The 25,902-nt window shown below is 26.7% G+C and overlaps 1 protein-coding gene across 2 annotated transcripts in view; it reads left to right on the top strand.

The window, feature by feature from the left end:
• Positions 1-1,151: 1,151 nt before the first annotated feature.
• The window catches only part of LOC100197279 (sodium/mannose cotransporter SLC5A10), a 31,685-nt gene continuing 6,934 nt past the window's right edge, over positions 1,152-25,902 (top strand). Inside the window, exons 1-8 of one of the 2 annotated variants that reach the window (XM_065818228.1) lie at positions 1,152-1,199; positions 3,331-3,414; positions 4,935-5,009; positions 17,149-17,418; positions 17,546-17,651; positions 17,735-17,815; positions 17,895-18,029; positions 19,225-19,306. In XM_065818228.1, coding sequence (XP_065674300.1) covers positions 3,334-3,414; positions 4,935-5,009; positions 17,149-17,418; positions 17,546-17,651; positions 17,735-17,815; positions 17,895-18,029; positions 19,225-19,306 — 830 coding nt within the window. In that variant the 5' untranslated portion in view covers positions 1,152-1,199; positions 3,331-3,333. Of the gene's footprint in view, positions 1,200-2,687; positions 2,794-3,330; positions 3,415-4,934; positions 5,010-17,148; positions 17,419-17,545; positions 17,652-17,734; positions 17,816-17,894; positions 18,030-19,224; positions 19,307-25,902 lie in introns of those variants that run through there. The other variant, XM_065818229.1, reaches the window with a different exon arrangement.

The following is a 25,902-nucleotide window of genomic DNA, read 5'->3' as shown; positions in this document are numbered from 1 at the left end:
TCATTTTATGACATTCTTAATCACATCACGCAAGTTCTATGATATGCTTGCAAATTCTTCTTTGATTTTCTTTATTTGATCTAAATTTGCCTTTTGCAAGCATATTTTAGACTTAAAATAGTGCTGCAGGAAATTGTCCGGACTTTTTAAGCCTGTTAGGCAGCAAAATTAATTATTTCTTATTATCATCTTGAAAGCCTAAATGTTTCATACGCACACTCAGGGCCGACGACATGGGTTTTGAAGTAAAAGGGAGGGGAGGGTACAATCGGAAATTTTTTTAAAAAGTCTTGAAAAAAAGTGGGGAGGCACGTACCTCTGCCCCCCTACCCCAGATGTTGTTGACCCTTACACTATTGTTGTTTTTATCCAATTCTGGATTTAGAGATGTGGAGGCCTGGGCCAACAAAGGCTCAAAACTAAATGGTCCGAGATTTAACGCCGGCTTTAGCCCAATAAGCGACATAGGTAAGGATGAAGGTGTGAACTAGTTTAAAGTGAATTAGTTTAAAATCAAGAATAAAAGCACGTTTTGAAGTGACTTTCGTAACGTCTTGCGTGAAAATAGCGTTTTGCGAATTTACTAATCGCCGACATTTTAACATTAATTTTAGTTTTTAATTAGTTTTCCGAGAACCTAAAAGCGTGTCTATAAACAAGTTTATTTTAAATAAAATAAAAAAGTCGATGCGTTAAAAAATAAACTTAATAATATTATTAAACATAATTAAAATATCAAATAATATCTTTGTTATAGAAAAATCTAGCAAAATGAAATTTTAAAGTTTCTTAAAGCACCTGAATTTTTAAATCCAATAACAAAATTTAGACTAGAATTTTGTTATTTGAAAAAAGACCAATATTATAAAGACTGTACCCTTAAAAAAAAGATAGAGATCTTTATTTCCTAAAAAATTAAAAAAAAGTTCAGACCAGTTAGTAAAGAAAACCTTTTATAAAAAAGTTAGTAAAGAAGACCTCATAAGAAACAGCTAATAGTGTTTCTGAATTAAATTCGTAAACATTAAATGGATTAACAAATATTTTTTTTTAAGAAAATAATAATAAAGCTTAATAATAAAAAAATGAAAAGAAGCTGAAAACCGATATGATTATTAAAATTAATTTATGTTGCTTTAAATATTTAGCTGTGTTAATATTAACTATGTTAAAGGAATGGTTTAGACTCTGCTTTTGAGGTAGTGTTTTTAATTGCTTTTTAAATATTTCGTGTTTTTTACTATTTACTCTCATTGAAATACTTAAAATAATGTTTACATGGAGTTGACAGTTTTATTATAAATGTAATATTTTTTAATATAAAAAGTGCATTTTAATATAATAAGCAAAAGTGGGTTTAGACAAAGAAATTTGATCCTCTTTTTTAGCATTTATTTTAATTATAGTATTTAAGTTTGTAAATTAAAATATAAATTAACAGGAGAACTATTCATTGTTTCAAACTAGTCAAAAGTGTTGAAAAATTATGTATTAATATTCATAAAAAAAAGATAATATTAGAAGTAGTTAAAAAAAAATATGTAAAAAAATTTTGATAAGTTTTATTAATAAGAATCAACTAAAACAAATAACTCTAATAATAACATAATAGTTTAATAATAATTTATTTTATATATTTACATTATTCATATTTAAATTATTTATTATTAATAGTCTCTATAATAATTATAAAAAAGTAAAATGTATGATAAAAAATAAAACAGAAAATGATGAAAATAGTTATATAAAACAAAGAAAAATAAAGTAAACATTATAGTTTAAAATAGTTATTGCAAATATTGTAAAATTATTATAAACTGAAATGAGAAATAGTTTTATTTTTATTAAAGTATTAATTATTAACATCACAACAATAACTATGAAAGAAAAAATAATGATAATAGTAATAATTAGAAAGGCTAACAATTCTTTTTAACTTTAATATAAATTGTTCATTAAATTGTAATATTTTTATGATGTTACCTTGAGTAACATTACCAAATAATCTTTAACTATTAAGATTGAACCACAATTGTAAGATATTGAAAATACCATAAATAAATTTACAAAAAAATGTGTGTTATAAAGTTAAAGAAGCATTGTTTATAAAATTGTAAAATTATAAGTTTGTTATTAATATCTATATTATTATATCAATATAAATTTTTATACTAATATTTTATTGAAATTTTATTCATATAAGATACTATTATAAAAAGATAATTATAATAAAATAATGTTGTTTACAAAAATAAAAGAATTTATAATTGTAATTATAAATTAAGATATTTTTCAACAAACTTTATTTTGTAAAAAAACAATAACAAAGCACATGTTGCAATCAATAAGTTAATTTTATTTACTTTTGTTTTATTTTAGTTTTATTTACATTTGCAACAAGTTCATTTTATTTACTATTTAGTATTGTCATTTGTAAACACTGTTGACAATCTGCAATCTGCTCATTAATACAAAACCTCTATCACTTTTTTTTTTTAGTTTGTGAAAAAAAAAAAAAAAAAAATATTTGCATATGTAGTTAAGTATTATTAAGTATAAGTAAATTTTTTTTAAATGAGCATATAATAACTTTTATTATTTTATAGTTTTAGGTTGTGGTGTATTTTAATTATTGTTTATTTTAGCAACTTTAATTTATATTTGTTAAAATTTTTAAAAACATAATAAGAAACCAAATAAATTGTATTTGTTACTAGTACTGGTAATATAGTGCTTTTTATTTATATGATATATGTATAAACAACATATGAATGTTTGTAATGTTTTCAAAAGGTATGGATTTTTTTTGAAACAATTTTTTTTTTAATAATAATGCATCTTTTATAACAATTTATTGTAATCTTTTAAATTTATTATTTAGTGTCATTGTGTCATAAATTTGTAATATCTTAAAAAATAATATTTACTCTTGACACATATATTTCAAGTTTCAATTGCAAAAGAGTTCAATCTAAATTTTAGGCAATAAAACTTTTATGTAAATTTATATTTGTATATGATTATAAATTAATATTTAAGTTTGTATATGAATATAAATTAAGATTGTACAATTATTAATTTCTTTCTATTTATTTTTGAATCAGACCTAATTTTAGTTAGCTGATTGCTAAGTTAAAAAATAAATAATACTAACTGTTGTTTTAAAAGTACAAAAAAAGTTATTAAATAATGTTGAAAATGAAACTTTTAACTATAAATTTAAATAAAATAACTTTTTATTAAAGTATAAAAAAAATTTAACAATTATAGTTTTAAGGTTAAATTTTTTTTTTCCAAAAAATGAATAAATAAGTTTATACTTTATTTTAGTAAATGGAAAAAGTGAAATTAGCAGTATGGGATTGGGTAGTTGTTGGACTTTACTTTGGTGTGTGTCTTAGTCTAGGTATTTATGTAAGTAGGTATTTAATCATTTGTTAACATTCTACAATTAAATGGTATCTCATTTACTTTCATGAAGCTGCCTTTATATATATTGTTAATTAAAATAGGGTTACATAGTGGTACTAGGGTTACATAGTGTTCACTTATTTACAAAGTTGGTTATAATCAACCTTCTAAATTTTAAAAATGTTTCAGTTTTATTATTATGAAATTTTACTGTTATGTGATAATATTATAAAGAGTTGAAATAATAAGTTAAAATGAAACCGTAATATATAAACACACAGGTAAGTCATGCATTTTAAATTTTATGGTTATTTTCTATTAATTAGAATCAAAGCATCAGAAAAAAGTTATAGGTTAGTTCAAAATAAATATTAAAGAGTTCTATTGCTAATTTTACTTAAAAAGCAAAAACTCCTTTATCTTTTTCTTCCACAAAAATGAAAATGATGATGATTATGATGCATAATAACCTGCAGAGGTATGAGTAAAAAAGTTTAGAAATGCTAGAGTAAAAATGATTTTTTAAGTTAATTCAAATCATTTTGTGTCAGAAATAATTATCTTATATTTTGATTAGAAATGAAGTAAAACTTCCATGTTAGCTTTTAGATAAGTTAACTAACATTGTTCTTTTTTTTTTTAAAGAAATTATATAATACAAATTTACAGATTTATTAAAGACAGTAACATCTAAAACAGAATTACTTTAGACCAATAAGATGTAAAATTTATATTTTTTGTTTAAACAATGCAAAAGTGAACAGTCAGAAAATATGAGTTGATTGACAATAAGCAAATTAAATTAAATATAAACTATGTACAATATATTTAGTTTATATCTAGTTACACTATATAAAATAATTTTAAAATGTATAAAATAAAATTCAAATATTACAACACTAAAAAACTTATGCACAACACAAATTTATCAAAAAAAAAATATTTCTCTATGAGTTGAAAATATGAATCAACAAACAATAGTAAATATTGTTATTCAAATTTATCTCAGTAGAATAGTAGATAGACTAATGCTTTTTTAAGTTTTTTGTTTTAAAAAGAAACTTATTAGGAACAATGATTTGTACCACAAACACAGAATTTAAAAAGCAAAAAGTTTCCATTGTTTTTATTTTATCTTTGGTTTGAATAATTTTTAGATTTTTTATTTAGTTTCTCTTGTCATTTTATGCAGTTTTTTCCTTTTCAAAGGATAAAATAATTTTTTAACTTTATTTGTTATTTTTGCTCAACTTATATTTTGTTTTGATTTTTTAGTCATTTTTATTTCTTTTAGTCATCATTGTTTACCTTTGTTTTGTTACTGAAGTTGCTTTTTGGGCTAGAGCCAACATCAAACCTTAAGTCTCATTTTCCTGAGCCAGAACTCAAACCACTGTGCCACAACTCCACTATATTTAAATAGTGCAGCGGTTTATATAATAAACATATATTTATATAGTTTATGTTTTAATTATATTTATATTACTATCTTTTGCCTCAATGAATTTAATTTTCTATTTCAGTCAAAGTTTGCCAAAAACAAAAATGACACAGCAGAAGAATATTTTTTGGCAGGCCGGTCAATGTTATGGTGGGCAGTAAGTAAATTTTGTAATTGAGTAGTTACATTAATCAAGTAATTAGATTGTCTTTTTTTAATTTTTAAGTTGCTTAGCGCTGCCAAAGGTTAGCATATCTTTAAGTAGCTGAATAGCAATCTAAAGCAGGCACATAGCTTTTAACATACCCACAACTAGAAATTTATTTACAGGTAGGTACACCAGAATCGCCTGTAGACCAAGTAATACAATAAATAAAAGTTAAATAAGTAAATATATTTGGGATTCAGACTATTGTAATTATAGTTGTAAAAATTAAATTTAATAACACAATGCACTACAATAATATTGTATTGTAATACCAGAAAAGTTGAAAAAATTATTTTTTGGTAATGCATTGCTGTGATAAAAAACAATTACAATAATTTTTATAATATTTTTGTTCTAACAATACATTAAAGTCCCAAAACTATTGCATCGTATTGCTGTAATGAAAAACTATTAGAATAATTATTGCAGTGTATTGTATTACCATCTCAAAGTCTAGAAGCTATAAAATTCCAAAACTTTTGCATCGTATTGCTGTGATGAAATACTATTAGATTTATTATTGTACTGTCTTGTATTAATATCTCAAAGTCTACAAGCTATGCATTTACTATCATTTGGGTATTGTCCAAACACGTGAACTTTTTTTTTTTACTAATGGACTAATTTAGATATGCAATTTTTTTTTTTTTTGCTAAGTTTTTTAACATATTTAGATTTCCATTGCCTATCTTGGTTTGTATTTTTAAGCTATAAATATTTTTAAAATATTACGTGTCTGATGTTAGCCTCACTAGTATGAAAAATAATTTTTTCACCCCTTTTATTTTTCCTGTTGATTTTAATGCTGCAAAGAAACTTGAAATTTTCTTGAAAATTTACCTTAGTAACTCATACTGTTAAGTATATTAATTCTTCTTAAATAAAAATTTACAAACATAATGATACTAATGATGATGAAACAAAGAATCAAAGGAGATTTTTCTTGATTCATTGAAAGCCTTATAGTAAAATAAAATGTTAACCCCACTATTTTAAACAATATCTTTATTTTCACTATTTGTCAAATATTTTAGACTCTTTCTTACCAAGATTTTTAAAAGTTATACTGGATTATAAATACAACTGTATTTATAAGATTTTGGCATAAGGATAAGACAATTAGATATTTAAATATGCCCGACAAATAAATATCTGTACCTTAAAGTTGTCTTTGTTTGAATTCAAGGGATGTGTAGTCATCATTATCAAAACTGACTTGAATCACTGAAATTTCCTCAAAAACTTTTTTGCGTGTTGCAGAGGCCCATTCTTCATAGGAAGAATATTCATTAATGATTTCTCTCTTAACCTTTTCAAATAATGTTGGGTAGAATTAACATAGAGCCACACCATAGTAATGATAGTAATGTGAATCTAAAAAATAGGCTTCTGCAAAAGCTTTCTCGTCACAGCCCTGATTCTTAAACTTTCCTTTAAGCTTGAACAAAACAGCTTTACAGTAGTTTTTTACATCTTTCGTGAATTCCATGAAAATCGTAACCTTAACTTGATTTTATAAACTAATTTTTTACAGTAAATTTATGAGGTAATTAGCTTTAATATGTATCTAATCACAAGAAAATATTACATAAATGAATAAATAAGTTTGCTAATTAATGTTTATGGTAATTAGTGAAACCAAGGTATGTTTACAAATTGCATGGGAATTTTTTGTGGAAAATGCAACTACAATATATCTTTAACTATTTAATGTTATAAAATGCATAAACAGGTAAGAATGGTATCATTTTAAAGAAGAAATGTTGTACACTAAATATGTAAAATTAGTTTTTAGAAACTATTAGGTAAATTTAATAATTATATTGAATTTAAATTGATATTGTATTTCATTGTTTTTCTGTGATTCCGTCATGAAATAATTACAAAACTTTATTTTATTATTGTTTCTGGCAAACATCAAAGTAAATAACTACATATTATCTTAACATTTAAAATTCGGAATAAATTGTATGAATATTGGATATATTGTTTATCTGAATGAATGTTTAATGTGCGTGACGGAATCACACAATATCGTGACAGAATCACACACTTTTAACTTCAATTTTACATGCTTAATTTGTAGGGAGTTTTCTAATGTTTTACCTTTATATTATTTGCCAATAAATATATCTACTATTAGGATTGTTCTTTACAGCTATGCTGCATCAATTTTCTATTGTAGATATAACTTATTAATTATTGATTTAAATATTATGCCACCAAAGAGAGCTGCCGAAAGACAGCGAATGAACCGTGCAAAAGTTAAAGAAAATTCTGCAATATAAATGTTACTTGGACCAAGTAGTCAGTACAAAAGTAAATTTGTATTTATTCTGTCTATAAAATTGAAGGAAGTTTCTGATCTACAGCTACAGTGGAATTAATTTGCAACCAGTCATGGCAAAGGGCCAAATGATGCGCTAGGTGGCAATGCAAACCGAATTGCCCATTGTCAAGTGTTATCCAGAAAGTTTGTAATATGAGATGCTTTATCATTTGCTGCTGCTGTTAAATCTGTACAGAGCAATATAAATGTTACTGTCATTTCACCTAATGAAATTGAAACCAAATGCAATGAGCTGAATGCTGATCTTTTGTGGAGTTCTGTACCGGCTGTTTCAGGTACACAAACTGTTCATTGTGTTATTCTGCAACAGAACAGCGTTAAGTGTAAGATGTACACAAGTGCTGTGAATGTAAAACAGAATGTTATGATTAAAACTACAACAGAAACATCACTCCAGCTTCAACTTCTATAACACCTAGCATGGATTTTATTTCTACGCCACTGATTGTGGATGCTGGTTCTAAGCCACTGACTGTGGATGCTGTCAGTATTATTCCTCAAGTTTCGATTTCAAGACAATATTTCCGGTAATTTACTAAGTAGTAATATAGTAAAATCTAGTTATATTTTTTGGTAATTTCATCGCCTTAATTTAAAGTCGCACTAATAAGTACTCATAGATATAAAAAACACAAATTTATATCTGGAAAGAACTTTGTAGATTGTGTGTTCCAAGGCAGATTTTATAATTATTAAATAATTATTTAACATAAAGGTTGTTTTTGATTTGTAATAAACATGGTATGTGCAATAGGTATAAATAAGGCATATTTCTTAAATAAAGATTCCCTATTTTTTTATTTTTGTTGGTGTATCTTTAACTTTAAGATTACATTTCTCCTATCCATAACACTATGTAACTATAATTAGTGTGTTATATTATTAGTGGGAAGATGACTGCTACAGAAGTTGCGGCAGTTCTTGAGAAAGACAGTGAACCAATGGATAATCCTATTGTTAGCAGTTGTGGTTTAAAGTGTACAAGACGAATTCCATCAAGATTTAATTAATTGTATATTTACAATAAAATAGTTAATTAATTAATTGAATGAATGCTAATTGTATAATTTGATTAAGATTGGTTAACTGTTCTGTAGCCAAGTTATTGACTTGCCTTTTGAAATATTACTGTGAGTAGACAGTAGGTGTTTTTTAGTATGGCTAATAGTATGTATGACGGAATCACACCATTTATGTGATTCCGTCATACATACTTTAATATAAATATAGTATTATCTACTAAATAATTTATTAATTGTAATAATATAGTATTATCTACTAAATAATAAATAAATTGTTTCTATTTATTTGCAAATGATATGTATTTTAACACACACATACACTTGTGAAGTTAAGTAAATTTAACTAGGAGAGCAGAAATTTGTTACTATAATAATATATCATAAAATGCTTGTCCATAAATTGGTGAATATTATATTAATATTATATGATTATTATGTATTTATAGTTTTTTGGTATTAGAAGTATTTCAGGCTAATGTATGACAAACACATATATCATATAGAATAACAATATGCACATTACAGTTTTTTTATTTTTATAACATAATTGTGGAAAATAAGCTCAAATTCTGTCACGATAGAATTCATGCTTTGGTGTTTTCTTCTGTCATACTGTCAGAGTAGATTTTGTGCAAGTTGAACACTTCAGGAATGACTTCATGAAATGATGGCATGTCTTCAGCAAACAAAGTGTTAATTGAATTATTGAGCCTTTTCATCAAAAGCAAAACTTTCTGCTAGATTTCAAAAATATATTCATCAGAAATCTCTCTCTACCAGGTATTCTGCGTGTCAGGAAAAATATTTTTTTTTCCTTTGCTTTGGATGTAGAGAAGAATAGTCTTCATATTTAAATAGACTTAAAGCAAAAAAACAATTTTTTTTCCAGTGTCTCTTGACAAAGCTTTGAATTTTATAGAGTGTTCCTTTAAACAAATTCTTTTGTCTCAAGTACGCTGCAGCGGTCTTTATTTGGTGGGCAGTCTTGAGTAAATTTTGAAGCAAAGAGAAAAATGCTTTTAGTTTTTTGAAGTAATGACTGGCTATAAGTCCAGCCAAGCAGACCAGGTTCAACCAATATTTGACACAAAAAACTAATGAGACTGGTGATGGGTTTTGGAAAATGCCTTCACATTGGGGGTAGCAGCATCATGAGTGGAAATTGGAATTTGCCAGAAAAATTACTAATACTGTATACTATATCATTATGTACTTGAAAGAAGACAGATAATAAAATAAAATAAAATATTTCTTTTGTTAATATAACTAACATTATTCAAATTTTGCTCAAATCAATTTATTAGGAATAGAGTAAGTACTCTGACAAGATGTGCTTTTGCAAGTTTTCAGCAAGATGTATTATTTTAAGTTTTCAGCAGTCTGTGGGACATCAGTTATTACACAATGGCAATTATTGCTGATGTCAAAGATTGTGATGGAGTTATACTTGTCACATACCGGAGAGGATAAACATTTTGATCTCAAAGAAAACGATGTCTTTCTCAGCTTTTTTGACAGCCTTATATAGGATATCATATATTTTGACACCCTCAGTAGGAAAGTTTGTGCTAAGTATAGGTTCTTGCACTTTATTCTTGTAGTTCTTAGAGTAAGTATTGGAATAAAACTCTCATATGCCTTTTGGCAAATTGCTTGAAAATTCTTTTGAATCAATGGGAGTTCCAGAATTTGAAATAAAATATTTGAGTTTGAAAGTCCAAGGTACACTTTGTTGTCAAATCTTAATTGCATTGGATCTTGCAACTTCAGCTTCAAAAGTAATGGCTTTTTGAATTTTTTATGTCGTTAAATACTTACTACCAGTTCTAGTTCCTAGAAATATTTTTAAATGCTGTTATTGCAAGAGCTTCAATTCCTAAAAGTTATTTTGCAAGTTTTCAGAATTGATAAGTATTAAAAATTATTTATATTTGATACAGAGAACTCATTTTTCTCCCAGAAAGAGGCTTGTTGAGCTTTTTTATTTTTTCCTCCTGACTTCTTTATACACAATTTTGTGCTTGTGTTTGAGGTGTGACTTGATGCCAGTTGCAGAAGGATTTGGTTTAGCAATTCTGTTACAGACCACATCTGGGCGTAACTTTTCAGTTGAACATTTTTAACGTTATTACACCAAAGAATTTGCCTCTTGTTACCAGGTAAGAGTCTAATTTTTGCAAATTTAAAAGAAATCATTTACAAGCTTATAAACTAACAATATCAACTTTATAGTAAGTATTACTTAATCCCCATTTTACCAGCTTATAACATAACTGAAAGAAAGTCCAATTTTAAGTAAAAAAAGTTTAAGATTGTAACAAAGATAAGTTTTACAAAGTAGTATTCAACTTTAAATTAATTGATCAAACTTCAGATTATTCAAAATTTTCACCAGCCATGTATTAAAAAAATAATTTAACTACTGTTTTGGCACCGATGTAAATGTCTTCATTTCCTTTTTTTCAATGTTTGAATGCTGTTTTATTCTCTCTAGTTTCATATAGCTTTATTTTGCTGCAAATTCTAAAAAACGCTTACTATATAAAAACGTTATTAAATTGTTTAAAAAAATTACTTTAAGAGTGAACGAATGAGGCGCATGACCGCACACGCTTTTCGGGAAGGCTTGAATATGCGTGAAAATTCATCGAAAGGTTGTGGTTCCACTTTCATATTATCTAAAGAGTCTGATAAAGAGCTGCCTCATAAGACCCCATGTTAGTTTTTTATTTATGTTTCATGATTTTCACACTCTTCAACTGATTATAGTCTTTTTGTTGCGCTCATATAAAAGCAGAATTATAAATAGCAGATAAATAAATTTATTCATAAAGTATAAACAACTCTCTTTTATTTTCACCATGACATCCTAAACAGAAATATTAATTTATTCAGAAATATATACAATATTCTTTTATCTTCACCTTGCTTCACTCGTTTCTTGTTTTTTTACAGTTTTTTTTTTTATTAAAGGAGTTTTGCTATAGGCATTCTAAATGAAAATTTTTTCATTGTCTACAAACTGCTTAGATGATAAGTGCTAGGTTTCTGCTGTATTAATTATTCAACAGATTTATCCCACATTTTACTTGTTCTTGCATCTTTTTTTTATTTTTTTACTTTGTGGTTATTAAGGTGCTCCCAGTAGTCCTTACGATCTTAGCAAATTTAGCTAGGAAGTTCACACCTCATTCATTATCAATAAGGCGTTCCGTAATTCAATGGAGAAATTTTTTTTTTCGATTTTTTCTTCTCCCTGGCAATTTTCCCATTTCTGTTGTTTATATAAACATATTGTTAAATTTTTTTAAGTCTGAATTAACGTTTAAGGTTGCCAGCGTGCGGTAGAATTAATAGAATTTATGTATTTTTATGGTTTTTTACCATATAAAAGCCTATATTTAATGTAATTTTTTATACCATACATTTTAAGTTGGTAAACACTAAACAAACATATATATCAACAGAATTAGTGGTACGTTGAATATATATATTATATTGTTAGTGAATTGTATAGTAATTAACAGGATTGTATGGCAAAATCGTGTTATAACATGAATTGACATCTTAACTCAATCCCCTCGTGCTACACTCCATTGACAAGTTGACTGTTGTTAAGTGTGGGTGTTTTATTACATTTTTCAGGTTTTTGATGTACCCTTTTAAATTATAGTTGGCAGCCTTTTGTTAACAAATACTTTTACATTGTTGAATCCAAAAATTGGTTTAATGTTACATTTGTTTCCTTTGGATGGGTTTAGTTTTATCTTAATATAGTTACAACTACCTAATATGAATACAATTTATACAACTACCTAATATGAATACAATTTATATGTATAATATAAATATTATAATATAAATGAATAAAACATATATAAACCTTAACTATACTGTTAGTATATGATTGGTGATTGCTTTAGACATGGCTGAATCAACAATATCGAAAAGAAGAAAACAGTCACAAAATATTTGGTTGATAGGAAATTCTATTGATGCTCTGAGCCAAACAATTATTCCTACTATTAGGGATATTTTGAAATTGATTTTTCACCTTAAGAACTGTGAATTTAAAACTGAGAAATCAATAAAATCAAATTCAATTGTTGCTGATGCAGTATGTGAAGCAGTTCTAGAAGTCTGGCATAAGACTGGTATTGAAACCCAAAGGAAAGATAAAATCAAAGAAAAATAACTAAATTGCACAATGAATACAGGAACGTTCAAAAAAGAAAAGGCCAATAATCAAATGAAACTAAATAAAATAATTTTGTAGCAATACTTGAAAACTATTTTTTTATTGCCCACATTAGCGCTGAAAAAACCATTCAGAAAGACAGACTACGGAACAATAAACAAAAAAGTGAAGACATTAAGTTTTTAATCGCGATCAAAGATAACAAAAGAGTAAAACTGGTAATACCAGATAATCAATATGCAAAGAAACTAAAAATGAAAGATGAACGAACTAAAACAGAGCAAGAGAGGGGAACATTAGTAAAAAAAGGCCTAAAGAATTCAAATATTAAACATTTAAGTTCGTCAGAAAGTGAAACAAATCAAGATTGTGATTCATCCACAAGTGAAGCAAGCATCAGTGAAATACTTGTGAAAAAAATGCAAAGTGATCAAATAAAAACCTTGAAAAATAATCAAACAACCAATACTGAAAATAAGGTTCAGCTATTGCCAAAAAATCCATTCTTGAATCCAAACATTTACCAAACCGCTGATAGGCTGAACTTGTCCTTGGCACAAAGAACAGCACTTTAAAGAGCTATTGCGAAGGAAGGAGGTGCTTCGTGTAGTAGTGTTACACTATCAAAGACAAGTTCCTATAATGCCAGTAAATATAATTGCCAAGAAATTGCGAAAAACATCAAATAATACTTTAACAAGCCGGATTTTCTAACAATTCATTGGGATGGAAAAATTATTGGAGGGATTGGGGAATGATTGGCAGTTTTAGTTGCAGGTGCACCAAATTATGTAGAAGGAAAGTTGCTGAGCATTCCAAAAACCATGAATGGGACAGGATTAGTCCAAGCAGAGACAAGCTTTGATCTTATTAGAGACTAGGAGTTGAACAAATCTATCATCGGTATGGTATTTGATACCAGAGCTTCCAACTCAGGATGGAAAAATGGAGCTTCTGTCATTCTAGAAAAAAAGTTGAATTCTAAGCTGTTTTATTTACCATGTCGCCACCATATCTTTGAAATTATTTTGTTGTCCGTATGGAAACACCTGTTTGGCCCAATGATATTGGGCCAAACAGGTGTTTCCATAAAAATAAATTAAAATTGTCATTCTTTTGAGGGATTGTGTCCCAAGAATTCTTTAATTTTAGAAATTCTATATTGGTTGGGCCGACTAATATAGAATTTCTAAAATTAAAGAACTCTTGGGACACAATCCCTCAAAAGAATGACAATTTTAAATTGCTGGACGTAATTGAACGTTTGTTGAAATCCACAAAAGAAGATATGATTAATTTTCTTAAACTGTCCCTCCAAGAACATACATTTATAAGAGATGATTATAAGGAATGCATTTATGTCATGTTGTTACTCCTTGGTGAGAAAAATGTTAAAAAGGGAGACCAATGGCTTAAGCCAGGAGCTTTCCATCACGCTGGATGGATGGCAAATATTCTATATGCAGCTAAAATGTATGCATTCAGTGAGTACTTTGGTTATGATAAAAATATGATTCAGAAACTGCATCGCTTTTGCCTATTCACAAGCTTATTCTATGTAAAAGTTTGGTTGACATCTTCAAACGCCATAGATGCTCCTATCAACGACCTACAATTTTGAAAGAACATGCAAATGTTTAAAAAAATTGATCCAGGAGTAGCAGAAGCAGCTTTGATAGCTCAAACAAGACACCTATGGTACCTAAGTGAAGAAGTTGCACCCTTTGCCCTTATTTCAGGATCTGTGTCTATCCATGAAAAAAAGAAAATTGCTTCAACAATTCTGAAAAAAATAAACAATGAAAATACGGAAACTGGAGTGCCAGTAATGCCACAGATGAATCAAAACATGAAAGTGAGCTCTAATTGGAAAAAATGCCAGGCTTCTTTTTAATCTTTTGAAATTAAATACTAAGTGACTTTCACTATACCCCGATGAGTGGTCAAAAAATTCTGAATTTAACTACATATCTGGGATATTAAAGGACCTAAAAGTTGTCAATGATTTAGCGGAAAGGTCAGTTAAACTAGTTACTGACTTTAATCAAAGTCTAACACAGGATAAAAATCAAAAGCAGTGCCTTTTCCAAGTAGTGGAACAGCATAGAAGGAACATACCAAAATTTGATAAAGCATCAATGTTGATGAAAAAGTAGAACTCTTTTTAATAAATATGTATGTAAATGCATGAATATAACTCTGTTGGACTTATTGGAACATCAGTTATCAACATTTTCTTTTATAATGGAAATACGTATTTTTACAATTTATACAGTTTTTACTTTATTACAACTTTTCTTTTGTAAATTTTATCTTTTCCAAGTCTAAATATGTTTTAGTGAATTTGAATCTAATATAGAAACATTTTAATTTAATATCTGTAACATTGTTTCCAACTGATTAGTTATATACAAATAATAAGGAAATTAAAGTTTTCTATAACTTCGTTTTATTACTCATTTCATAAACTAGTAATGACTTGAATCTCAAACATTTATTTTGTATTTTGCATAAAGGTCTAAATCAATTAATTATATCATTGTGTTCTAGTAGCAATTTTTATGTTTAAGTTTATAGTTGTAATCAATTAAAAGTATTAATTAATGTTCTGCATTATTATCCCAAATTCATGAATAAGATTAAACTTTAATAACTCATGATAACTTTAAAAGGCTGGTGGCAATGTAAAATCAGCAGGTATTGACCTGAGATATGAATAATGGTTATATCTTATCAATTCAAATGGGAAAATTACCAAGGAGCTCGTATTTTCAAAAAAAAAAAAATTTCTGAACACCCTAATTATCAATGTTGCTTATTTGGCTAAATAGAGCTTATTAGAGCTGTCATCAAACCTTAAACCTCTTGGTTTTGAGCCAGAATTATGTGGTCCATGATTCAGAGCCAGAACCACTGCGCTGCAGCTGCATTTCTTCACTATTAGATAAAGATAAACCAACCTGACAATCTAAAGGTTTACATTCCCTTAGCTATAATTTATACAGCATTATTATTAACACGATTTCTAACATAATATCTAAAAGAGCAAGAACTACATTTTATAAAGTTATTATGAGAAAAATCACTCAAGCAGTAACTGAATTATGAAACTTGTCTAATAGATAATGTCATATTTCTACATTTCCTTCCATGTTTTTAAGTGTCAATAAATAATGAATATAAATATAATATTCAGAGAGTAACTTTGTTGCTACATTCTGGAACATATTAAATTTTGTTTAGTTCTTAAGTTTTCATGATGTCTGTATTCACACAAGTTTTCATCACAAGCCCTCAGAGATTTTATTGTTCTTCTTAATATGTTACAATTAGCAGGTGTATAAGGCATAAAGACATGGCTTATTAGAGATCTCAATTCAACTAGGTCTGAAGATGATGTCCCAGAACACCATCAATAAAGTAAAAATCCCTACCCAAGAGCAACTTAATTTTTTGGTTTTTTAATTCAAAATCTAACAATTGAATAATTTTAATGTTGTTGGTGTAATGCCTAAGAATTATGCCTATATATTCACAACAATCTGAACCCTTATACATACAAAAAATTAATATCATTCGCAGATATGAATAATTGGTCCTGAATTTGGAAGTTTTTAAAACTTCTTCAATATAAGTTTTCAAATTCTTAACCATAAATGATGGATAATATAATCAAAACCTTGACTGCTTTATTCCTTTTTTCAATGTTTAGAGGATTTTTTTTTTGGTTTAGAAAGTCAGCAGTTTTTAAGGATTCTAACCCTTTATTTTATTCCTAGAATTGCCCCTGATGTCATTACCAAATAATTGCTGTTACAAATACTATTAAAATACTTATTGTTAATATCATTGTAACGCATGTATAAATACTTAAAAAAAATTAATTAATTGTAAAACATTTTACCATAATAATCTAAAAATAATCAGCAACTTACTTTTTTTAAGCTTGCGTTTATTACCAAAAAGTATTTTACAATAAGAAAATTCAAAATATACATAAGGCATTAAAATTAAATAATTAATGCATAAAGTATAATGCACAAAATATATTCAGTTTTTGTAAACAAAATATAACTATCATAGTGTAGTAAGATTTCAACAAATATATATGTTATACATGAAATATACTATGTTATACATGAAATATACTATGTTATACATGATATATATTATGTTATACATGAAATATACTATGTTATACATGAAATATACTATGTTATACATGAAATATAATGTTATACATGAAACATGCTATGCTTCTCTAAGCTGTTTTCTATATTTTTTTGGTATACTGTTGTTTGCAACTATTTTCTACCTCACCATTACTCTAGTTAGTAGAGAACAAGAATAGAGAGTTTTTTTGCGCATTGTAATGTTATACAATGTAATAATTTTTTCATAATCTTTCCATCGTTGCAGGTTTTTTTTTTTTTTAATGTAGTTTAATGAAGATTATTTTTTCGTTAATTATAAGTTTGCGTACACAGTAACAATAAATTTCCAAAAAAATTTGATTAGGTTGGAGGAAGTCTGTATGCTAGTAACATGGGATCTGAACATTTTATTGGGTTAGCTGGTTCTGGTGCTGCAGCAGGGATTGGTGTTGTGGCATATGAATGGCATGCGAGCTGGATTTTGCTCTTACTTGGTTTTTTCTTTGTTCCAATTTACATACGCTCAAAAATTTACACCATGCCTGAATATCTTATGCATCGCTTCCAAAGCAAGTGGATGAGATTTTATCTGACCATTGTCTCATTGATCAGCTATGTTACAACAAAAATTGCTGTAAGACTGTTTATTTATATAAATTATTTTTTCTTTTTTTACATGAATTTTTTTTAAATTAAAAATAAATCAATATATTCATATACTCTGTATTTATTGAAGAATTAATTTTTGTAAATTGAAAAAGGTTGATATATATGCTGGTGGTATATTTCTACAAAATGCTGTTGGCATCAACATATACCTTTCATCAGCTGTTCTGCTGTCATTTACTGCAATATATACTTTGTTTGGTAATTAGCATTTTTAAAATTGAATTAAAAATAAAACAAATGAAATCTGGTCAGTTATTGTATTTAACTAAACAAATTTACAGGAGGTCTTACAGCTGTAATTTACACTGATGTTATGCAATGTATTATAATGGTTTTTGGTGCATTGGCATTGTCTATAATTGGTAATTCTTTGAATTTTAAAATTAATTTTTTTCTAATAACCGGTTTTATGCAACTCAAATGTTTAATTCTTTAATTAAGGTTTTAAAAAGGTAGATGGTTTAAAGGGTTTATGGAAAAAATATCCTCTTGCAATTGGTAAACCTTTGTTTGCAAACATGACAATGACAACAAGTGCCGCATATATAACAATGGCTTCAAACACAACTACAACAGGTAAAAAAACATGTTTTTTAAATGCAGAGAAAAAAAATTAAGAAAATAATATTAAATTATAAAAATCAGCAAGTTAGTGAGTAGTTTTTATTAAGTGTCATTTTTTAAAATTTTTTTATTTTAACTTAAAATGTGAAGACATAAATTTAAATAAGTATCTATATTTCAAAGACGCATATCACTTAAAGATGTATTTTATAATCAAGTTGTGTGTCCTTTATTTTATAAACAAGTTGTGTGACCTGCTATGGTAAAATGATCTTTAAGTTAAAAAATAGATGAAAAAAAACCATTGCTTTAATGTTTAATATTAAAACAAAGTTAAATTGCAAAGAGAAAATCAAATTTTTCCACCATAATTCTGGTAGGATTTAGCTCAACTTTTTTCTCCATACAACAGCCTTGTTTGTTAAAGTTTGTGTTTTGGTGCTATAGAGTTGTGAGAGGGTAACACAAGGTACTGAAAAATAAGTTGACCTCAGTACTACCAGGGGCATAGTGAGATTTTAACAACATGGCTCTCACTTATAAAGTTAGCGCTCTGCCATTACACATCTATCACAGCTTTTAATTTAGAAAAACATTTATTTTTTAACACAAGAGTTACATAAAATAAAAATTTAAAAAAAAGTTTTGATTGAGATTTTCTTTTAAATTTAATTCTTATTTGTTATTTACTGTTTATTAATTTGAATGAATATTTTGACTTTCAATTCAGACTTCTTTGGAAAACATTGGAACTTAAAGTCTATATTTAATATACAATATTTGCACTTAATAGTTGTATATTAACACAACCAGAACATAACATGTGAACAAAAACAAGTTTGAGTTTCAACTATTATTATTATTTTTAATTAACTTATGGATTTTTTTAAATTTAAACTGAGTCAAAAGTTTGTAAATATTTAAATAATAACCACTGTAAAATTTTTTATTTTAATAATAATTTCAAAATATGATATAGATGTTTGTTATTTTAAATATTTTAATAAAAATATTTAAAATTATAGTTATAAAGTAACGTTTTTGAGACTTTGGATCTAGTAAATATTTAAAATGTACTTTGTTTATCTTTTAAAATATTTTGAAATTTTGGATCTGGTGTCCAAATGTCTGAATCATTCTTTTAAATTTTTTTTATGTACGATTGTATCATTCTTGTGTTTAATTTATTTATTTACTTTTTTTACAGCGCTTGTTGTATCTAACAGTACTATTGCTCCATTTGTATCCTCTTGTTATTCTATAGACAAAAATTGGAACCACATGATAAGGTAATGTTCATGTCTTTTCAGATTTAATGTAAATAATTTTCACATTTTCAGATTTAATTGGGAGACTCTTTAGTCATTGCAAAAACAGCTAATATTTAAGCTTGAAAACTCTGATATATAAAGTACTCTTGTTTTTTTCCTTGCCTAAAATGACGATTGCTGGATCTTCTTGACTCTACTCTTAGATTTTTGCTTTTGTCTACTTGATAGTGGCTGTGCAACTTTTTGTTATTTTCTAATTTGCGTACAGCTTTAAAACTCTTTAATGGTTCTGAGATTGGCTAGTAGCATGGTTTCCCAAACTCTGTAGTAGCTCGCAGAGAGGCTGATTGCATAAGCAGTTGTAAAATGTGAGAGATTTAGAAGTGCCATGTTGTGCATGGATAGTGTCTCTGTTGATGCTTTTGGGCTGCATTGTTGAGGCCAGATAAGAAGCCATAAGTTATGACTTAGTGTTAATTAGCAGGACAGAGACAACTGCATAGGATATTGCTTGGGATGCTATGCTCTATCTATGAATGAGTCAAATTTTTTTAAAATTAAACCATGCCAATTAAAACTTTTGATAAAGTTTGGTTCAGCATACACTTAGTGCCAAAAGTCTTGTCAATGCAAGATTGACATATGGTGTATCTGGAAAAGTTTTTGAGATTATTGAATTATTTCTCTGTAACTGCATTGTTGAAGTCATCCTTGGGGTCAACATTCTTCTTCAATTTCAGTATCTTCTGGGTTGCCTCATCTGTTCATGGGGATCATGGGGATGTTCTTTTGTTAGTCCTGTTTTGTTTCTTATCAACATTAATGATCTTTTTGACAACCTTACATATAAAGTGGCTCTTTTTGCTGGCGGTTTAATTTTTTGGTAAAAAAACTTATGTTCTTTAGGATAAATTTTTTTTTTTTTTTTACTTTCTTTTTTATGAATTATTGAAAAAATAAGCGATTATATCTGTAAAACTATAAATAAAAATTATGGAAAGTTTAGTTTTTATATTACAGTTAAGTTATTGCATACCGCAAACACATTATTGCATAGCATGGAATTGCTATAATGACCTTTAATGTAAACCATATATACAATTGATTGCTTAGTTAGTATATGACAAGGTTGCTTCTCTATTGTGCTTACCATTATCTTTATTCCATTTTATACCTCCCTTTTCTACAAATCTCATATTCATCCCTGTATGGAACACTGTTATCATACTTGGGCAGGTTCTTTTAATGGTGCTCTTTCTCTTTTAGGCAAGATCCTAAAATGCATTGTTAATGTAGTTGGACCTGCTCCATCTTTCAAGTTTGAGACTCTCCCATTGTCATAAAGTTGCAGTCTTTCTCTTTTCTACAAATACCATGGTTGCTGTTCAAAGAAGCTATCAACTCTAGTTCTATCAACCAAAACTCATTCTTGCTTGACGTGTCATTCAGCAGTCGCATCCTTTTGCTGTATCTGTCTCTGCATGCTCTTTTATTTCTCTAGTATTTTTTTCCTGCACTTCATCCCTTTAGAACTCTCTCCCATCTTCATGTTTTCCTGACTCATATAACCTACAACTTTTCAAGTCTTTTATATATTTTGTGTATGTATATATGTTTATATATATATATATATATATATATATATCTGTCTATATATATATATATCTGTCTATATATATATATATATATATATATATATATATATATCTGTCTATATATATATCTGTCTATATATATATCTGTCTATATATATATATATATATATAATATATATATATATATATATATATATATATATATATATATATATATATATATATATATATATACATTTATATATATATATATATATATATATATATATACATTTATATATATATAAATATATATATATATATATATATATATATATATACATATATATATATATATATATATATATATATATATATATATATATATATATATATATATATACATATATATATATATATATATATATATATATATATATATATATATATATATATATATATATATATATATATATATATATATATATATATATATATATATATATATATATATCTGTGGCCATTGGTCAATTTATGATAACTGCACATATGACATTTTGCAGGAGAAGAGTTTGAAAATTTGATTTGTTGCCATAAATTAGATAATAATGAAAAATATACATATATTTTTTAAACTACAGCAATCATAGTTTGACCAAATGAAAGATCTAACAAAATATAACAAAACTGTATATTTATCTCCAATTGACCAATGGCCAAAGACGACTTAAAAGATTACGAATTATTTGAATCAGGAAAACAAGATGAAGGGAGCTAATTCCAATGAACTGATGTTTGAGAAAAAAACTAGGTAAATAAAAATTTTTGGAGCACTTTGAAACAGTTACAGTAAAAGGATGAGACTTAATTAAAATACAAGTAACACAAGAATGTGTTTTAGTTAATGGCACAAAAGATGTATTATACTATTTATAGAAAAGAGAAAGAGAAGTAAGATTGCAACAATGTAACATTGGTTGATACACTTTGTCTAAAATAGAAAGGGCAATATTTGAAAATCTACTCCAGATTTAGTAACAGTATTCCATACAAAGATGGATTTAAGGTTTATAAAGATACAGAATAGAAACCAGAGTAAATAAGTTGTAAGCATGATAAAGATATGCAACCTTAACAGATACAAAGGCAAAAGTTGTAGGTCTTTACACCTGCAAAATCACTATCACTAGAGCCAATCCACTCAGTGTAATGAGTAGAATTGCAAAAAAACATGTTTTTGTTGTTGGTGTTTTTTGTTGTTTTGGTGTTTATCTAATTTTTTTAAGCAATTTTTTAGTTTTTTTTTTTGAATAAATTTTTGATTGATTGTCAAAAGTTTGAAATTGATCATTAAAAGCACAATTACATGTATAAACACCAATTAAACATGTTTTTAATAAAAAATAAAATTAGCTTTAAGTTAGTTATAAATCTAAGTATACTGTATGAGAAAGTTTATTTGTCATATTGTACTTCCTAGCAACTGTGGTACTATCATTATATATAGAAACTATTCTTATCCTATAAGAAAGGTGCCATTTTAGTTTAGATAATATAAATATATTAGTATATAATACCATGCCAATTTAATATCAGACTTCAAATACTCAAAGAAATAAGTAATCTATCTAGATTATTTATTCCTTTGTTTATTTGTATATTGTGTAGTTTTTTAGACTTACATTGTTTGTTTAGTATATTTGTCAAAAAAATGTTTATCGCTAGTAGGCCCTTATAAAAATATATATATAAAGATATCCTTTTTTTCTATATAAGCATGCATGTATATAAAGATATTATGGTGCCTTTTAACTTCTTTTGATAGATAATCACAACTCAGTGTTTCTAATGTGGTGTGGATATTTTTTGTGTTAATCCTTTTTTATATTCTCTTGCAGAAAAACTACAGCATTTATATCAAAAATAAAAAAGATGAGTTTTTGAATATTTTTTAATATCTTTTTTACAATTTCTTTCTTGGATTTATATAAAATTTCCCTTCATTTGAGTACTGAGTTGATCTATTTTCAAAGAGTTTTCTTTTTTTTAAATATAAAGGACCAGTTGAATTGAAAATGAGCCTAAATTAAATATTGGACAATTAAACTTAAATTAGACTTAAATTAATCACAAAAGATAACCAAAGCACATGAAAAAAGCTGAGTTCTAATTTTTTATCTAAAGGAGGGGGGTTGGGGGGTTGGGTTAAAGGCACCCTTATATATATGTATATATATATATATATATATATATATATATATATATATATATATATATATATATATATATATATATATATATATATATATTTATATATATATATATATATATATATATAAATATATATATATATATATATATATATATATATATATATATATATATATATATATATATATATATAAAATATATATATATATATATGCTGGTCTTCTTCATAAGCATGCTTCATATGGTGTATCTGTGAAAGTTTTTGGGATTATCAAACCGTTTCTTTTTAACTACTTTATTAAAGTCATCCTCGAAGGCCAACACTACCTTCATTTTCAGTAACTTCTGTGGTACCTCAATATTCTATCCTTGCTCATGTTTTATTTCTTATCTACATTGATAATTTTCCAGTCAACCTTATATATAAAGTAGCTTTTTTTGTTGATAACTCAACTTTATACTCCTGTCTTGACAAAAAGTCTTCTCTTTTTGATTGCTTTGAACAGGCAGCCGATCTTGAATCTGATCTCACTTCTGTAACAGATTGGGGCTCGCAGAGATTTGTAAATTTTAACTCCAACAAAACTCAGTTATTTACTGCAAACAATTATCGCAATACTGTTGACATTCCTATATTAATAAATGTCAGCCTACTCACCAAGTCCTCTTCTTTATGCCTTATTGGATTATCATTTAATATTTACCTTCCATGTAAACCATATATACAATCAAATGCTAAATTAGCATCCGCTAAAGTTGCTTTTTTTTTTTTGTGCTTGCCATTTTCTTACTCCTGATTCCATTCTCTACCTCTACAAATTTCTTGTTCATCCTACTTTTGTCATATTTGGGATGGTTCTTCTAATGATGCTCTTTCTCTTCTAGACAAGGTCCTAAAATGCATTGTAAGTGTAGTTGGACCCACCCTATCTGAGTGGGTCCAACTATCTAAGTTTAATTTGTTTACTGTATCTATCCATGCATGCTCTAAAAACTTTTATTTGTCTAGGTTCTTTCCTCACATTTTAACCCTCGGGAACTCTCTCCCACCTTTATGTTTTCCTGACTCATACAGCTGCAACTCTTTAAGTCTTCGGTCAACCATTTCCTTGCTCTACAAATATATTCTTTTCCTATTAACTTCCAACTTAATTGTGGTTGCTTACAGCCTTGTTGTGAGTGAATCAGAATAATATATATGTATACATATATATAAATAACATTAAAACCAATCAAATAAAATGGAGGAAAATATAGTTATCTAAGAAGTTTTTATACAGGACTGCTCCAACCGTGGTAATCTTTAAGGATATCAAAACAAAAAGAATTTTAATAAATTTCAGTACTAATTTTCCTATAAAGAATCCAAAAAACAAGAACCAAAAAAATGCGCCACATCTCTAGTAATGAGCATTAAAGTCACTAGCAACAATAATGGCTGAAGGGTAAAAGGAAAGGGCTTTGTCAATTTGATCAGAAAAAATATCAAAAAGTGCAGTGGTGCTAAAAAAATGCACATAAAGGAATTTTCTGTGAATTCAAACCAAGTTTCCTGACAAATGGGTGAATTCTCATGAATTTAAATGCCCAGGCTAAGTTTGTGACTAATGAAGTCTTTATGAGTTGACAGCTGAAATATATAGAATCTGATTACCACTTTAGTCTTTGCCTTAGAGGCCTTCTACAAGACAATAGCCAAATGTATTTAACATCTGCCCAAGATGAGTATTTTTATCTAGACACCATCTCTAACCTTTACTCAACTAAGAGCCCCTAGGAGTCAGAGTTTGTATCCCCTAAACAGCATTTACTTTGTAAACTTCCGCATTTTAATAGAATATGCGTTTAAATTATCATACAATTTGAATTACTCATCAATTTTTATTTTATTATAATAATTTCTTACTAACTCCTGAATAAAATATTAGCTATAGTTGTATTACTTAACCTATTTTTTTGATTATTAGTAAAGCAGAAGCAAGGAGTTGCACATATTCATAATTTTGGATTTAAATTTTGGATTTTTTTTCTTCTAAAAAAAAATTTGTCACCTGTGGCATTATAAAACACTACATCTGCCATATTTTACAATAGTATGCACTGCTTTATAATATGTTCAACAACTTTTCTTTGGACTAACAATCTTCTCTTGAAAACATAGATTTCAAACTTTAGCACGATGTTCCATGTTAACAGTGATTTATGATTTATTTTTTAAGTAGTCTTTATTTTGCCCACTTTAGCATTTTTATTACTTTATTGATTTTTATCATAATGTTTTAATCAAAATACTTTTATGATTATAAAATTAACAAATAGTGCAAAAAAAAAAATTAATAAATTAAAGAATTTTTAAAAAAAGTTTATGTCATTCAAATAATTATGGACGATAGTGCATATAAAATTTAATTTACACAAAAATGGAACTAATTTAAAATAAATAATATGTGATCAGTTTAATAGGCAAATATGAGAACTTGTTAATTGTTAAAACTTTAAGAAAAAAATTTAAGATCTTTAGAGTTTTTAAGAATGCGGTCAGTTCAGAAAAATTATATAAAAAAAAAAATGTTTTAAGTCATAGAAATTTAATTCTGAAGTTAAATAGTTAAATTTTTTTGTAAATTAGAAGAATTGTGTTTAAAGTATTAAATAAATATTATTTACTCTTTTAGTTTTTAGGCTTAAAATTTTAAATTTCTTTTAAAATAAGTTGGAAATAAATTATTTTTTTTTATATTAAAACAGTTTTGATTTCTTTTCCGTTTATAAGAAGTTTTTATACAGAAGTATTAATAAAATAAAATCTATCAATCAATCTATACTAAT

This window comes from Hydra vulgaris, chromosome 14 (assembly GCF_038396675.1).
Source record: "Hydra vulgaris chromosome 14, alternate assembly HydraT2T_AEP".
Classification (NCBI taxonomy): domain Eukaryota; kingdom Metazoa; phylum Cnidaria; class Hydrozoa; order Anthoathecata; family Hydridae; genus Hydra; species Hydra vulgaris.
This window is presented reverse-complemented; position numbering and strand designations above follow the sequence as displayed.